At 28.4% G+C, this 18,337-nt stretch overlaps 1 protein-coding gene across 2 annotated transcripts; it reads left to right on the forward strand.

Moving 5' to 3' along the window:
* Positions 1-7,087: 7,087 nt before the first annotated feature.
* On the forward strand, positions 7,088-12,986 carry LOC105132562 (probable receptor-like protein kinase At5g20050). Of its 2 annotated transcripts, none has more exons than XM_011036134.1 (9): positions 7,088-7,161; positions 7,234-7,409; positions 9,940-10,515; positions 10,607-10,630; positions 10,734-11,180; positions 11,355-11,470; positions 11,829-12,089; positions 12,167-12,367; positions 12,464-12,986. In XM_011036134.1, exons 2-9 carry the CDS (start codon positions 7,301-7,303, stop codon positions 12,521-12,523), a joined length of 1,794 nt encoding a protein of 597 aa, XP_011034436.1. In that variant the 5' UTR covers positions 7,088-7,161; positions 7,234-7,300; the 3' UTR covers positions 12,524-12,986. The 2 variants fall into 2 exon arrangements, with proteins under 2 accessions (XP_011034436.1, XP_011034435.1); XM_011036133.1 differs by having other exon boundaries at positions 7,090-7,161; positions 7,265-7,409.
* Positions 12,987-18,337: the final 5,351 nt, after the last annotated feature.

An 18,337-nucleotide genomic window follows, 5' to 3' on the forward strand; every position in this document is an offset into this window, starting at 1 on the left:
CATGAACTTTAAAGGTAAAAAAAACATCTAATATGATCTGTTCTCATTAAATGGTACCATTTGACACAAACATCAATCATTTTGGTTGTCTAATTTGGTGTCAACAATATTTTTTTATCTTTATTGCTGCAATTTGACAATTTCTCTCTCTCTTTCTCTCAACAAGGGACTAAAAATAAAATTTTATACCAAAATTAAATTTGAAAAAAATGAGGCACTAAAATCATATAATTTGTGTTATTTTAAAAGTTACAGGACTAAAATGTATCTTTATCGAAACTTCTAGCATGACATCCATGTTTGACTCATTTTTCTTTTTAGTTTCTATTCTTTCAATTCCATTATTGACTAAGAAATCATAAGCAATTGGATTTAAATTAGAATTAAATCACCTCAAACAATACTTTAAGGATCAAAATGAATTGTCGAAAAGTAAACATGGTCTCATAGTGATTTGTTTGTGCGTGAACAATGCTGACATCTACATTGAATATCCCATGCATTTTAATATTTAGTAAAGTGTTTTTGAGATATAAAATGATCAATAAATACTACAATATATCAAAAATTATAATTGTTAGACTTGGTTAAGTTATTGATTTTCATATCAACTTGCAAATCATCAAATCAATCCAAGTTTATAATTTTTATCTAAAATAATATTTTTTTAATTTTTTTTATAAAAAATTCTTTAATATTAACCTAGTTGAGTTTAGATTTGGTTAACCAAGTCATAGATTAACTCAAGTGTAGATGAGTCAATATCAAAACCAATTTAACTTGAAATTTAAATCGAATCAAGTTTTGAATTGATGATTTTTTATATCAACTTGATAGAAAAGGATTAACTATAATTTTTAAACCTGACTAACTAAATTATGGATCAGTTGAGTTGATCTAGATTAAAAAAAAAAAATAAGCTTTCAATCTTGATTTTTTTATTAGAAAAACCAATGACTCCAGATGACCCATAACTCACAGTGTATTGATATGCCACCGGCCATTAAAAACAAAAGTAAAAAAAAATAAAATCATGCCATCAACCACCTAAAATGCACATGACCCATGAGTCATCTATACATCACACTCCATTAGTATCTCATCTCCCTGTCTTCATGCTAGTTACAAACATGCAATTAGCTTTTGGCCTTGGTTTTGCAAGTTCTCTTACTAGGATAAGGTTTTCTAGGCTCAGCCGCAATATTAATATTCCTATTTTTCCCACACTATTGCGACTTGTTTCCTATAATCACATAAACAACTTTCAAGTATTAAAAAAATACCCCTTCTTCTTCTCTCTCTAACCACTGGCTTTGCGAGTGTCTCTTCTAGATACCCATAAAAAAATCTCACCTTTGCTTCTTGACTGGTTATCGAACCACCTAAATATAATTCTGAATTAATATTATAAATAAAATAAATTTATAATATAATTGTGAAAATCAAGTTGGATCCAAGAAAAATTTCATTTAATCTTCTTATAATATATTAAAATGAAAAAGAATAGGGGTTTTAAATAAAAAATTTAAGAAACAATAATTCTAAAAAAAACAAATTGATAAGTCGTTAAATTAGTTCAAAGATCCACACATCCATTTCTATAAATACGTAGATTATCAAAGTAAAATAAATATTCTTTCATGTTAAGTAAATAAATTTGATATCCCTTATCGCTAAGGAAAATCAATGAGATTACGAGTACATTAATTAAGAAAAGCTTTCTAATCAATTTCATACCGTCAAGTAAATGTAATATTAAAAGTAATTTTTATTCAATCGATAATAGTCTTGGAAATAAAATCTATGCATTTATTCTATGCAAAACATTCAAAAACTTGACAACTTAACTTAATATATTCTTCCGTAATAAATCAAAATGAGAGTTGCAACAATCAAATTAATTCTTTTGCTTCTTACTCTAATTCCTAACAATAATTACGGATTAAAAAAAACTAGAATATATATATATATATATATATATATATATATGCTCTCACAATAAATCAAAATGAGAGTTGCAACAATCAAATTAATTCTTTTGCTTCTTACTCTAATTCCTAACAATAATTACGGATTAAAAAAAACTAGAATATATATATATATATATATATATATATATATGCTATCTCAAAACAATTCAATAAGCTTAAATAACAATTAATAACATAATTCTAAATAAGGAAAAATAAACACTTTAATTTGAAAGAATTACAAAGATAACGTTACTTTTTACAACTTACTAATAGAGATGGTGTGTATCCATCTTGAACCGAATTTAGGATTTAGTTCATAGTTACTGGAAAATTGATAAAATAAAATAAAATGAATGTTTTTCCAACTCGAATGCAGGAGTGTAGTTCATTGTAAATTTTTATAGTTTCTTTTGTTTTTAATTTTTTTTTCAACTTCATTATTATTTTTTAAAATTTAATCATTTTATATTTAGTTGATTTATAATTGGATTTTATGATTTGTTTCATAATTTGTTTTTGTAGATAAAAATAGAGTCATGACATTGAGTTGGTTCTTAATTTTACAAAGAAAAATTCGATTTGATTGTTTAGAAAAAATTAAAAATGATGGGATTGAAATTCAAAGTTAGGTGAAATGGCAACTCTTTATTTAAAAAAAAAACATCTTTTTGTTTTTTAATTTTTTTTAGTTTGCCCATCTGATATTTTTTTTATCATCATCCCATATTGTATTTGTTGATAATTCGACTTGATGATTTGGTTGACACTACTTTCTTTCAAGTTATCACATCATAGAAAAATATTATGATATTGGGTTGGTTTTCAATTTTGTGAAAAAAATAATTTTATTGTTTGAAAAAAATTAAAATGATAGGACAAAAATTAAAATCTTGGAGAAATGACTATCTTTCTTCTTTTTTTTTTTTAAAATATTAGTATTAATGCCTTTAGCCTTAATATTTATTTTTTATCTTTTTAGTTTGAAAATTATACAATTTGATTTAGGATTTCATTTTATTTGTATTTAATTCTTGGTGTGAATAAGTTCTATTTCATAAAAGAAATATAATTGAGGTGAAATGATAGTTTTTTTTATTTAAAAAAAATACTTTTTTTGTTTTTTTTTTAATTTGATTTTTTTAGTTTGACCATGTGAGATTTTTTGTTTATCATCCCATATTACATTAATTGATAATTCAACTTGATGATTTGGTTTATACTACTTTCAAGTTATCACATCATATAAAAATATCATGATATTAGGTAGGTTGGTTTTTAATTTTATGAAAAAAATTAAAATGATAGGATAAAAATTAAAATCTTAGAGAAATGACTATTTTTTTTTTAAATTAATATTAGTATCAATACCTTTGGCCTTAATATTTATTTTTTATCCTTTTAGTTTGAAAATTATACAATTTGATTTAGGATTTCATTTTATTTGTATTTAATTCTTGGTGTGAATAAGTTCTATTTCATAAAAGAAATATAATTGAGGTGAAATGATAGTTTTTTTTATTTAAAAAAAATACTTTTTTTGTTTTTTTTTTAATTTGATTTTTTTAGTTTGACCATGTGAGATTTTTTGTTTATCATCCCATATTACATTAATTGATAATTCAACTTGATGATTTGGTTTATACTACTTTCAAGTTATCACATCATATAAAAATATCATGATATTAGGTAGGTTGGTTTTTAATTTTATGAAAAAAATTAAAATGATAGGATAAAAATTAAAATCTTAGAGAAATGACTATTTTTTTTTAAAAAAAATATTAGTATCAATACCTTTGGCCTTAATATTTATTTTTTATCCTTTTAGTTTGAAAATTATACAATTTGATTTAAGATTTCATTTTATTTATATTTTAGTCCCTGGATTTCGTGTTCCATGTTCCAGTGATAAAAAACATCATTCTTGATGTGAATAAATTCTATTTTATAAGAGTAATATTATTGGGGTGTTTTTTATCCTTTATTTTATTAAAAAATAGATCAGATTTCTAGAATATCTTTTAAATTAGGATAGATTTTGAATTTTTTTACGATTGAACATTGATTTGAGCTTAGATATTAGATATGAGTTCGTTGATATTCATGGGTGTTTTACATGCGTTTTTAGAAGGAAAAAAAAAATCAATTAAACTGAAGTTTTTATGTCCAAAAAGATGGGGTCACCTTTCCAGCCATTCCCGACAACCAGAGGTGGTCGGAGGCAAAACTAGTAGTCGTTGCATCGTTTGCCACTGCAGACAACGCTCTATCCGTTTTCTTTTTAAAAAAAAAAAAAAAGAATGGGAAAATGATGAGTGAATATTGCGTTGTCTGCCCATTTAAATAATACAATAAAGAAATTAGGCCTCAACGCACGTGCCATGTCTCAGGACTAAATTTCAGTTGGGCCTGGCATGCTAGGCCTCCTAGGCTCGTGCCTGGCCCTTTTTTGCCTTTATTTATTTTGTTTTATTTTTTAAAAATTTATTTAATGTGAAATTTAATAGCTATATATATATATATATATATCTTAAATTATTTTATAGTATATTTTAAGTATTATTTCTTAAAATACCATTAAAAATTTTATTTTCTTTTATATAGCTTTTTTTTTCATTAATTTTAGAAAGGGTTTTTTATTTTTTTGTTACAACCTATCATATTATTTTAAAGAAAAATATATGTTTTTTTTATGAGTCTCTATTTTTATTATTATATTATTAAATAAAATATAATTTTTTAAAAATAAAATAATTGAACTAGACCATGTAGGGCATATATTTAATTAGTAAACTCAATTGAATAAATTTTATATATAATGTCTTAATATAAAAAAAAATGAATGTGATTAAAATTTTTTTTTCCTTACTGCTAGAAAATGTGTTAATAGATCTTGCACTTTATTATTTTTTATTTTTATCTTTGTTCAGCGAGTCTTAATGAAACATTTCTTGCATGTTAACGAGGAGCTCATGGTGTAGTGCCGACAGCATGTCTAGCATTCAAATAATAAAATAGAAAACGTAGGCCTCGACGTGCGTGCTTATGCTGCCAAGCCCACATGTCAGGACTAAATTTCAGTGGGCCTGGCGTGCAAGGCCTCCTTGCCTGATCCTTTTTTGTCTTTATTTATTTTTTTTAATGTGAAATTTAATTACTATATATATATATATATTAAATCAGTTTATAATATATTATAAGTATTATATATTTCTTAAAACACCATAAATTTTTTTACTTTCTTTCAAAATAAAAATATAGATTTTTTTTCATTAATTTTAGAAAGGGTTTTTTTTTTTTGTTACAACTTGTCATATTGTTTTGAAGAAAAATATCTGTTTTTTTTTTTTTTTGTTTTAGTCTCTGTCTTTATTATCTTATTATAAATAGATCTTGCATTTATAATTTTATAAAAAATTTCTTACTGCTAGAAAACGTGTTAATAGATCTTGCATTTTTTTTTAATCTATGTTCAACGAGCCATAACGAAATATTTCTTGCGTGTTAAAAAGGAGCTCACGGCGGAGTGCCGACAACATGTCTAGGTAGCCCCAAATTAGCTCCTAGGGGAAATTTTAAGTCTCTCAATTTTCTTTCCAATAATTTTCCTTTCTCATTAGCAAGTTGTGATTTTTAGATAGAATCCATGAATTGTTGTTGATATATAGTCGTTAACAAAAGACTTGATATATATATATATATAAATTTTGAAGATGCAATAAGAGTGTTTTGTAGGACATTATATAGGGATTGTTTTATAGTTGGGCTATTAATTTGAGATTTGTTCTACTGTTTTTCTATGTTAGCACTGAATAAAATTTCCAAAGCAAATGCATAAATTCGTTAATGGAGGAAGACAAGTTTCGAATCGAGCGTGCTTCTTTTGATTTGACCAAAGCCTAAAGATTTGAGCAGCTAAACTATGGGTTAATTGCTTCTATCACACTATCTATTTTTGGACACTTACACTTTGCACCTTATATTTTAGAAAATTACGATATATTTTAGAAAATTACGATTTTCACCTTAGGATTAGTGGAGTTAACTTTTTTTGTCTGAAACTTTTAAAATTCAAAAAATTTCCCTATTTTAAAAGAAGATAAAAGTATTACACTCTCATTTAACACATTAATCTTCCTCTTTTGGAAGAAAAATTATTATTTTATTTTTTTAAAAAAGCTTATAATATTTTTTGTGTGGAAATTCATGCTATTTATGAAATGAATATGTTTATGTAATAATTAAAACATAAAATAAAAAGGAGATGCTTATTTATGGATGGAAGTAACACATTTTACTTGAATATTTTTTTTATGAACGGCGAAATGAAATGGGATTGAGTGAAATGAATGTTTTTTCACACTGAATTTTTTATCTATATATGTTAGAATTAATTCAATTTGGTCCTTTTGTAGTATTTTGATAAAAAAAAAATCAACTCAATTTCTATCGGTCAAACAAATTTTTAATGAAAGGTGGAAAGTGAAATCATAAAAAAAAAAAATAGATTGTGAAAATCTTAAGGTTTTCAAAATACAAGATGTCAAGAGTAAAGACATTTATAACACAAGGTACGTAGTGGAGATAATTAATTAACTCGCTAAACTATATATATTTACCCAATTAACAGTTTTTTTATGCTGTGAAAGTCATTAACACATGATTGATGAATCTGTTCATTAATAAGATTTCATCTCTAAGATCATTTAACTTATCATAAAAAGATCATATGCATGTAATATGCCTACGAAAAGCTAAGCACACTCATATGCTTTCTGTATTTCTTGAAAAAACAAAGAGGCTGATAACAATAACAACAATAATAAAAGACATAGTTAATTATTGGGCATCTTAGTGTTCTTGCATATTCCCAGTAGAAAAACATCGTTGTCCTTTTATCCATGGAGACATGGCGGTGTGATTGAAGGCATCGATCATTATTGATATTTACAAAGACGTATTTTGTTTTTCAATCTTGGTAAGCAGATTAATATTTATTTATTTATTTATTGAAAAAAAGGGTGAAACTTCAGAAATGAAGTTGCAATTTGGAAGAAAACACACACATTGTTCATACCACACGGAGACACCAAGGTTTTATTTGCTTGTTAGCTGGAATAACAAGGCAGAAAAACAAGCATATCCGTTTTCTCGACGCGGCGATCGCTGCAAGGAAAGTAGACATTTATAGGCACGTTCGTGATTGCTTTCTGCAACAAGAAAAATCTCAGCTGCATTGATTTCTCAAGTGAAAATTATGTAGTGGTTGTTTTTTGGCTTATGGGTTTTGCTAGTTTCTGAGGCATTAGACAAGAAGTTCACAGGTTGTCATGATCAGGAGAGGATATCTTTCTTCACCAATTCTTGCCTCCTTGAGCGTAGCGGTCTTCTTCATTCATGCCTTGGCAGACGATGTTCCTTCGCCGGATGGCACATCAGGTTTTTTTTCCTACCTCTTTCATTTTTTATCTGTATTTTTCTTATTCTTAAACTATATGGCTGTTATATTGACATGTATAATATCTCCAAGTAACATATATTCTATCATGGAGTGTTTGCAGTGAATAGCAGTTCACTCACTTGAATGGTGGGTTCAATTTTGACTCTTCACTTGGTCTCCGAGGATCCACGTTTCATTTTGGAGACTTGAACATGTGTATATTCTTATAAAATTCGACCGGTTCAAGATTTAAATTATAAATCGATGAATTACCTTGGATTGATTAATATATGTTTATTTAAAATAATATTATTTTAAGATTTTTTTAAAAAAATTAAAAAAATATTATTTAAAAAAATTAAAATAAAAAACAAATCAATTTTTAATTGAATTTTAATGAGGTCACTGATCAATCAGCTTCCATTAAAATACCTCTCATTCAAATTTAACATGAAATATAATCCATTTTAGATTTAATCACCATATTAACATGTTAACTTGATACCCAAAAAAATATTTACTAATACACATAAATATTTGGATATTCAATGTTCAAAACATAAAAAATCTCTCTCTCACACACACAAATACACACAGGGGCAGAGTGAGAAAAAAATTAAAAAGAGTTAAATTAAAAAAAATATTTTAAAAAAATTAAATTTTTAATTATTTTATACAAAGAAGGGCTGATAAAAGTTTTCCCCGCCCCGCCACTATATATATATATTACAAAATCTATTTTGATTGGCCCACATGTATATCAAAACATCGACTTATAAAAGGAAAAAAACGTAAAGATTTAGAGGATCTCAGACTCATTTAATTAAGGAAGAGGTCCAGAAATGTTTTTTCATTCCTAATTCATCGGTTTTTATTCCTTTTAAAATGGGAATATTTGAAATCTTCCTAACATACACATGTTGACTCCCACCATTAAACCTAAAAGTATGATAATTTTAATTGGACCGTAGTTGGCCCATGCATGCTTCCAATGCAAACTTGGCTATTAATAACTTTTTTTTTATTGAAGCTATTAATTATTTTTTTTTATAAATTAGAAAGATATGATGGTAGAGAATATAGTTTTTTTTTTCCAGTCAATCTATCTTTCAAAATAATAAAAATATTTGACCAATAAAAAAGTGTAAATGAATATAAGGATTAAAACAATTATTTATTTTTATTAAAGTATTTTTGAATTATTTAAAAAATGAAATTAATATAAAAAATAAAAAACATTTATTTTTAAAAATCTTCAGGTTGAAAAAATTAAGATGGAAGAATAAATATCAATTATAAGCAGAAAAATTATAGATAATGAATTTACTTTCATTTGTAAAAATTGGTTCAAGTATTTTACTTAAAAGTTAAACAATATCATTAAATATAAATTTTATAAAAGTTGTTTAATTATTCATAACTAGAAGTTTTTTGTCACATGATGTGTATATGACATTCTGTTATAATACTTTAACTATTTAGTATTTAGAGAATATGTAATGGTGCAACATATTTGGTTGGTTATTATTAAATGTTGTTTATTCCACTAAAAAAATTATATATTTATTTTTTTAAATAAAAACTTTAAAAATAGATCCATCAACAAATAATTTTATTCTTACAGAATTTATATAATATCACAGATTTTATGATGAAATCTTGCTTATTAATATCACAAAGCTTACCATGTATCTAAGTGTCATGTATTATTTTAATTTGGTTATAAAGTAAAAACTTTCTAAAACTATCTACCAACAAATAAATTTAATTTTTAGAATTTATATAATATCATAAAAGCTTTTTCTATTGTTAGCTATATAAAAAGTGCACCCGTGAGTATATAATGTTAATTGATACACTAAGAATATAATGAGATGCTTTTATATCATTCTCTACCATTGCTCCCGAATTGAATACAAAAATAAATTATTAAATATGCATATGGTTGTAAAGATAAAGTCATTTTTACAAGGTAGAATATTTACTCCAATAATGTATAAGATTTCTTAAATAAATAACACAAAGTTATTTTAATAACTGGTCATATAAACTTTTTAATATTATATTATATTATATTGATGTTTAGTTGCAAAAAAAGGGACAATTATTGGAATATATAATAGAAAAAAAAGGGGTTTTGTTCTCATATTAGAATTAAGAAAGTAGTTATAGTTGGCATGATATATTCAACTAAAAACAACGAAAAGAGGATTAATTTGTAGTTAAAAATAAAATATAAGGACTACAAAAAGCTTTTTAAAACTTACTGGGCCTGCATCGGAACTCTATGAAGGCATTTGTTACATTGTTAAAAGTTTTTGAAACCAAATAAAGGAATATAATAAATAATATGGATTGTGTGTGGGGCACAAGATGCAGACTAGTTTTTTTTTAAAAAGCCAAGTCTAACATATATATGAATGAGTGCCGAATGTGGATTCTCGAGTTTCAGCAGCATATATAGATAAAAATGGACAATCGACCTTTCTCCATGTGTTCTACTAACAAGTTTATAAACTCCAATTGCAGCTACCTGTGTCTTAGACTTCAAGGAATTCCCTTACCAGCCAAGCGGTGAGTGCATAGGCCAACAAGAGAGAATCAAAGACTGGAACAGCTTTGGCACAACACTTTGCTGCCGTGATGTCCTCAACGTCCTAACAAAACTCTTAGCCTGGCGTGCATCAAACACAAGCGGCTATATTTTCCTCCCAGAAGATCAATGGGCGAACTGTAGCGGTGGCTTTACCAGACAAAACCTTGTATCACCATATTCATGTGGCTTTGATAAGCTCTATAATGGGAGAAGTTCTTGCTCAAGTTTTTCTTTGTCATCAATAAAGGAACAGACGTATTACAAAAATGCGGTAGCCTCGTGTTCGGATTTTAGCTCTTCGTACGATGATGTGTGCGGCAACTGCATCGAGGCAATATCGGAAGCGAGGGATTATCAGTTGCGACAATTAGATGTCAAAGATGATGACAAGGAGGAAAAAATAGTTTGTGGGGTGGCAGTTCTTATATCTGTTGTGGCTGCAAATTTGAATAATCAATCACTGATGATCGATGATTTCTATAGTTGCTTGCCTGCTTCAGATGAATTCAGTAAGAGCCAAAACTAGTTCTTTCAAATATCATTTCTCAATTAACTTCCCATTTCACTTCTGATCATGCTTATTGTTTTGTTTATGAACAGATGAAGGGTACATGAAAATCAAATGTAAGTACAACTATTCTGTTTTGTTCATTTATTGGAATTTGATTTGGTTCAGTGGATTATCATATAAAGTATAAACACTCACAAAGTTCTTTTAGCTTATCAGATTCTGTGGTGAAAGTGGTATTTGCGGTCTTTATAGCAATCATCGTATTGTTGCTGGTCATTCTTTTGATAAAATATGTGAGCAAGGGCAAGAAGAAGCGTCCTAAACCTGTTCCTCAATCTGAAGAGATCACCGCCTGGTCTGGCCTCTATAGATTCTCCAAGGCTGAGATTGAGAATGCCATTAATCACAGCAAGGTGAGGAGGAGCCTAGGGAGAGGAAGTGCTGGGCAAGTTTATAAAGGTGTTTTACCTAGTGGACAAGTAGTAGCCATCAAGCACATACATAATAGCAGCTCATGCAATTCTTTCCAGCGCGAAGTTGAAGGCCTTTCTAGGGTTAGGCATCCAAATCTTGTTTGTCTCTTCGGTTGCTGCATTGAGGGAGGGGAACGGTATCTTGTCTATGAATATTGTGCAGCTGGGAACTTGTCTCAACATCTCCGAAGTAACTCTCCGTTAATCTCTAAACAATTTCAGAATTGTTTTTTTTAACATCTTGAATCGATTGCTTTTCTCTTTTGTGCCAAGCTGTAGCTATAAAGTAAAATAGTACTTCCAGATGATGTCTGCTTTGTTGTCTCTAGGGTGTTACTCAAATGCCTCAATCCATTTTATTCAGGGAAAGATACTGTATTGACATGGGAAAGAAGAGTTAAGATCCTAAGAGACTGTGCTCTTGGACTGAGATACCTTCACCATTTTATAGATGGTTGCATCGTCCACAGGGACATTAAGGTAGTAGATGCTAATTTATTCTCCAGTTTTCTCATCGTGTAAGACTGAAATTGCACTGAAAGTTTCACCATTTCGGCATTTAAGAATAGTCCATTTGATCATTAATATTATTGGAGAACTAACATGAAAATCGGGTTAGGTGTTGTAAAAAAATGTTTTAAAGACTTTGAATGTATGGCGTCGTTTTCTCTTATATTCACCGAAGATTTTAAACTCATATCCATGTAAAAGAACAAGACAGATTTCATATTTGGTGCCTCACTAGTGCTTCTATTAATATGTCTTAATGTTGGGCATTTTCTATGCAGATGCATCTTGTAATTTGAAATCTAATGGTTCGTTTATGCATGCTTCGCAGCTCACAAACATCCTTCTGACTGAGAATTTGGAACCAAAACTCTCAGATTTTGGGTTGGCAAAGATGCTTGGCATGGAAGAGAGCAAAGTTTTCACAGACGTTAGAGGAACTATGGGCTATATGGATCCAGAATATATGAGCAATGCCAAATTAACATGTGCCAGTGACATCTATAGCTTTGGTATTGTTGCTCTTCAACTTTTATCAGGGCAAAAAGTCATTGAGTTGGATCTTGATGCTAGAGACCAGCTCATCCGAAAGGTATATTCTTGCTTGCCTGGAAGTCAATACCATGCGAGAGTTTTCTAGAGTAAGAGGGTAACCTTCAACTTTTGCAGGCAAAGGATGTAAATGCAGGAAAACGTCCGTTAACAGATTTTGAAGATCCTGGCCTCAACAGAAAGGTCAACAGCGTTGATTTTGAAGCCATTTTGCAAATTGCTGTACTATGTGTGGCAAAATCAAGCAAAGGTCGCCCAACGATTGATGATGTCTTCGAAGAGATAGAGAAGGCTTGGAAAAACACACAAGCTGAAATGGTTAGGCAATCAATTCCTTGAGGCATCATATATAGGTTATTTCACAGACCACTATTCTAAGATTGATAACATTTTCTGTTTTCTTACTGATCTCAGAAAGCCAACAGAGAAATCGGCTCATCAATGTCCAAATCCGTGGAAGTGATACCTGTGTAAGGAAATAAGGCTGAAGGCTGAAGTTTAATGATGGGTGGTACCCTTGTTTTGTTTGTGAACTATGAATCAGTAAAAAGGTGGTGCTGCTTAGAAATAATTAAAGATGCGATGCTGTTACCAATTAAGACGTCCATATCTGTATGTTATTAAGACCTTTTTCTGCTCCATTCCCAGTGAGCAACTGAGAAACATATATGAATATTCCTTCATTGGGACTGATCGAGAGGATACGATGGTGACGAAGAAGGAAGAGTTCTTGTCCTTGATACAACCACAGAGACTACACATTGTTGATTGAGGATCTCATTTTGTAGCTACACATTTAACGTAAAGTTTGAGGATTTGAATGGGGGAACTGGGTTTCATGGAAGTCAGAAATCATCTGTGAGTTGAGAGATCCATGTACAGGGGCTTTTTTTTGAAATTAAATATGTATTCTATAAGTTATTAAGGTTTAATGATTTCCAAATATGCCATTTTGTTTGAATAATTTATACTCTGGTGTTTTTTTTTTTTCAAAATATTACTAGTCATGTTCTAAATTTTACAATTAATTTTTAATTAAATAAGAGAAATAAAATATTAACGAGTTAACTAAAAAAATCATATAAGGATCCCAAGTCACTTAATACTATCTCCTTATCTTACAAATCAGTGGGTAATATGCTCAAAAATCACACTTGAAAGTCTTAAAAGCAAGTGGTAGAGCGTGTATTGCTCAGAAAGGCACAAAATTCAAATTTATTTTTTATTTAAGTTTTGAGGTTAGGCTTATTAAAAGGTAATTCTCAAAATATTTTAATTATAGTGGGGATATACGGCTTTCGTTTACCTATAAATGGATTAAAAAACTTCATTTATGACTGCATCAAAAATCTCCAGAGAACTTCATTAACACAAGATACAAAAAATAAAATATGTAATCTTTTCACATGTTAAATGTTTGCTTAATTTATTCATTCTCGATCCAACGTTGATCCCAGAGGAATATTACCAGAGGACATCATAAGTTTCGCCAGGATAGGCACGTTCAAGTTCTTAACAATGCCAAGTCAATGAGCCTAGATATGACCGCACAAAGAGATAACCCGTCATAAATTATTATACAAGGACTCAATTTTCCTCCCATTATATACCTAGATATATATTATGGTAGGTTTGAGCAATATAATAATAGAGTTGTCTTTTTTAAAATAACTTGATAAGCATACGGTAAATGTGTAATTATCTTTTTGATAAGATATATGTTTAGATAGGATGTTATTACATTTGACATTAAAAAATAATTAAGGATAAAATGATCAGTTTAGATGTTATTATATTTGACATTAAAAAAAATAATTAATAATAAAATGATCAATTCAAATTTTATTAGGACATGGCATGACTGTTAGACACCTAGCACTGGGGCATGACATGGTTGCCACCCTAGGCATCTGGATTAGGCAAGGAAGCAAAGCCCTAGACCCTCGAGCTAGGAATGGAAATCAGACCCTAGGCTCTTGGGTCCTATGTTAGGATCCAAGACACTTCTATTAGGCTTCCGGACCCAAGGGCTCTTGGGTCTAGCGTCTTAACCCAAGATTTTTAGTTTCCAATATTATAGCCTAACCCAAGATTTTTAAATTCGGCACTGCAGCTGCATCCAAGGTTCTCAGGTACAGTGTCAGAACCTAAGGCTCTTGGTTTGGGTATGAACTTGTAGACCAACCCAAAGCTTTTGGATCTAGTGTCAGGACCCCTGGCTCTTGGATCAGGCATTCGAACTTGATATTTTAAGATTTGGTATCCAGATCTGAGAATCTTGGGTCATGTGTTGTAGCCAAACTCTAAGTTTTTAGGTTTGGCATTGTAGTCAGCTCAAGGCTTTTAGGTTTATACTTGTAGACTAACCTAAGGCTTTTAGGTCTGGTGTCCGAACCCAGGAAAATTTGGTTGGGCATTCAAACCCAAGGCTCTTGGGTCCGATGACAGGAACTAAGGCTTTAGAGTCTGGTGTCAAGATCCAAGGCTTTTGGGTTCAACGTTTCAGAGGGGCTTAAAGCTCTTGGGCTTGGCATTGTAGTTAGACTCACTTAAATTTAGGTTAGATAAATTTAATATTATTATTAATATTACAAATATTATTATTTTTATTATAATTAATATTATTAATAAATTTTAAAAATATTATTAATATTGAAAAATAATCATAGATTTGATTTGAATGATAAAATTAAAAATTATTATTATTATTAAATTTGAAAAAAATTATTACTATTGAAGAAAAACTATAAATTTAATTTGAAGAGTAATATTACTAATATTATTAATATAATTATTAATAAATTTTTAAAAAATATTATTAGTATTTTTAAAAAACTATAAATTTGATTTGAAAAGTAAAATTAAAAATTTTTGTTGTTAAATTTGAAAACAATATTATTACTATCGAAGAAAAACTATAAATTTTACTTGAAGAGATTAAAAATTATAAAAACTTGGGTTAGACAAATCTAGTATTATTATTATTATTATTATTATTATTATTATTATTAACTTAGGTTTGACGTTCCCTTTTAAACCCAAGTAGCTTGGGTCTTGCAGCTCCACCTGCCCAAGGTTTTTGAGTTGACGTCTAGACCCAAGGCTCTAGGGTACGATATCTGATCCAAATCACTTAGATCCGTGTTCAGACCCAAAACTCTTGAATCTCGTATCCGAACCTAAGGCTCTTGAGTTTCGTGTTTAAGAAGGGTCCAAAGCTTTTGGACTTAGCGTTACAGCCAGACCCACTTAAATTTGGGCAGAAAAATTTAATGTTATTATTAATATTAAAAATATTATTATTTTTATTATAATTAATATTATTAGTATAATAATTAATAAATTTTAAAAAAAATATTATTAATATTGAAAAAAACCATAGATTTGATTTGAAGGGTAAAATAAAAAATTATTATTATTATTAATATCATTAATAAATTTGAAAAAAACTATTACTATTAAAGAAAAACCATTATTTTTTTTTATTATTAGAGGAGCTAGACCCTAAAAACTTGAGACTGATAGGGGCGCCAACTAAAGTTACTTGGGTCTGGAAGATAATGACGTCCCTAAAAAATATGAGTCTTACTACTACTACTACTACTGATGAATAAAAATATTATTATTATTGAATAAAAATCATAGATTTGGTTTAAAGGATAAAATCAATTATTATTGTTATTATTATTATTAATAGGTCTGGCTGAGGTGTCAGACCCAGGTAACTTAGATTTGATAGGAGCATTAAATCCAAGTTTATAATCATTAGTATTATTATTCTTCTTATTATTATTATTATCATTAATAATTTTTAAAAAATATTATTACTATTAAAAAAAATATAAATTTGATTTCAAGGGATAAAAAACAATAAGAATTTAGGTCAGACACATTTAATATTATTATTACTATTATAAATATAACTATTGGTATTATAATTAATATTATAAATATTAATCTTGAGTTTGACATTGTAATCAGATCTAAAACTCTTGCATTTGGTTTTGCAAGCAAACTCAAATCCAAATTGACAGCTTTCGGATTCGATGTTCTAACAGCCTTATCCAAAACTCTTGAATTTTAGTTTTTATGATATTTTTTTAATAAAAAAATAAACTCGTGGTACAGCATAAACCACCTCACTATTCTTTACTAAAACATGAATTGCATTTAATTGGATGAAAAAATGTTAGCCTAATCGTAGCAGGCATAATGGCAAGAAATTCTTTATCGATCTTTACATAGCCTGCTTCCAGTAATTAAAGAAAATTGAGCAAGAAATTCTATTTTAATTCTGTTGGAGGTTGTGATTTTGAAACCCTTGATATAAAATGACAACAATAGATGTAGATGATTGAAATGCCCGAACGAATATGACCAGCCAACCCTAGAATTGGTTGCTCCTGTGTGTGCGAGAGAGACAAGTTTGACGAAAAATCTCACTAGATTTGGGTTTTTTTGTAGGCTGATAGATAGATCGCTGGACTTGGGTTATAAAAGAAATGCACGAGGTCGCCATTGTTAGGCGCCTGCCCAGTTTTTTCATCTTTTAATTAACTCTTTATATAGCATGATGAGTCATGATTTCTCAAATCATCCTCGTTTAAAAGATAATACATGAAAGTCATAATTTAAAACCAAGGTACATTTTTTAGGTGTCTAATCTCATTTTAGGTTAGTGTACATTTACGATCAACTCTATCCCTTTTACATTATATGAGATAAGTCAAATAAAATGATACAAAAAAAAAGTATGAATATATAGGAGGGGCTCAGAACCTTATACACGGAGCCAAAAACACATTCTCTACTCTTTTTTTTTTTTTTATAAATTCTACATGTTTTTTTTTTATATCTTCAAAAAAACTCATTAATACTTCTATTAATATCTTTTGTTATATAAAAAAAACCTAGTATAAACTTGATCTTTGAAGCATCCCCATCAACATCTCATGGGGACTTTGTGTATATATTTGTTAAGAAAACAGTTAACATCTCAAAAGAAATTTATTAAAAAAGAAGTTAATGCAATCATAAAGTAAAGATCTTAAAATATATTGTGAATGATATACAAGGATTTCTAAGAAATAAAAATACTTCTATTGATTTTTGTACTCTCATATAGGATAATTAGTTTAAAATTAGATTTGAGATTAGAAAAATTAAAAGATAATGAAATAAAAGAAGGTAATAATATATAACTAACCCTGAACACACGACAATCTTCATTTTAGGCCATGTTTGTTTCCTGGAAAATAGTTTTCGGGAAATCACTTTCCAAACTTTCCTGTGTTTGTTTGTTATTAGGAAAGTTGGTCAACAAAAAACACTTTTCAGTCAACGGAAAACACTTTCTGGTCAACGAAAAATATTTTTCAGTCAAAAAAAAATTTGGCTTGGTTTTCAGAAAAGTGTTTTCCTTTTTAGCTGTGTTTGTTTTCCGGAAAATGATTTTCGGGAAAACACTTTCCAAACTTTCTTTTGTTTGTTTTCTAGAAAGTGGTTTCTGGAAAATCACTTTCCAAACTTTCTTGTGTTTATTTGCTGTTAGAAAAGTTGGTAAACGGAAAACACTTTCCAGTCAAAGAAAAATTTGACTTGATTTTCAGGAAAGTGTTTTCCTAAAAAATTTGGGAGGAAAATACTTTCCGGAAGTTGTGAAAAATTTAGAAATGTCATTATTTGCTGATTATATCAAATTTGATCCTCAAACTTTTGATTACTATATATATTTTGTTTTGAATATTTATTTTTTAATTTCATTTCTTAAAATTTAATTTTTATATTAACTTTGGTCATCATTTTTATAGTTGTTATTTTCTTTTCTCCTATTATTTTTTTTATTGAAATTTTTTATCTATCAAATTTGGTTCTCATTCTTTTGATTGTTACTTATTTTATTTGAAATACTTTATGAAATGTTAATTATTATTATTTTAATTTCTTCATCTTTTTTTTAGATTTGATCTTTATTATTTTGATTATTATTTATTTTATTTGAGATAATTTATGATTTTTTTTTCAATTTCATTATTATTCAACTTTTTAATTTGTAAGATTTGTTCCTCATTATTTTAATAAACTTGAGAAAAATAAAATATTAATAAATTATTTTCCAGTTCATTTTCCATAATATAACCATACACTAGAAAGTGTTTTCCAGTTCATTTTACATAACACTACCAAACATCGAAAAATAATTTACTTTTCAGGAATTCATTTTCCCCGGAATTCACTTTCCAGGAATTCACTTTCCTCAGAATTCACTTTCCAAAAGGAAAAAACTTT

The sequence above is a fragment of the Populus euphratica genome, unplaced genomic scaffold (assembly GCF_000495115.2).
Source record: "Populus euphratica unplaced genomic scaffold, PopEup_1.0 scaffold27.1, whole genome shotgun sequence".
Taxonomy (NCBI): domain Eukaryota; kingdom Viridiplantae; phylum Streptophyta; class Magnoliopsida; order Malpighiales; family Salicaceae; genus Populus; species Populus euphratica.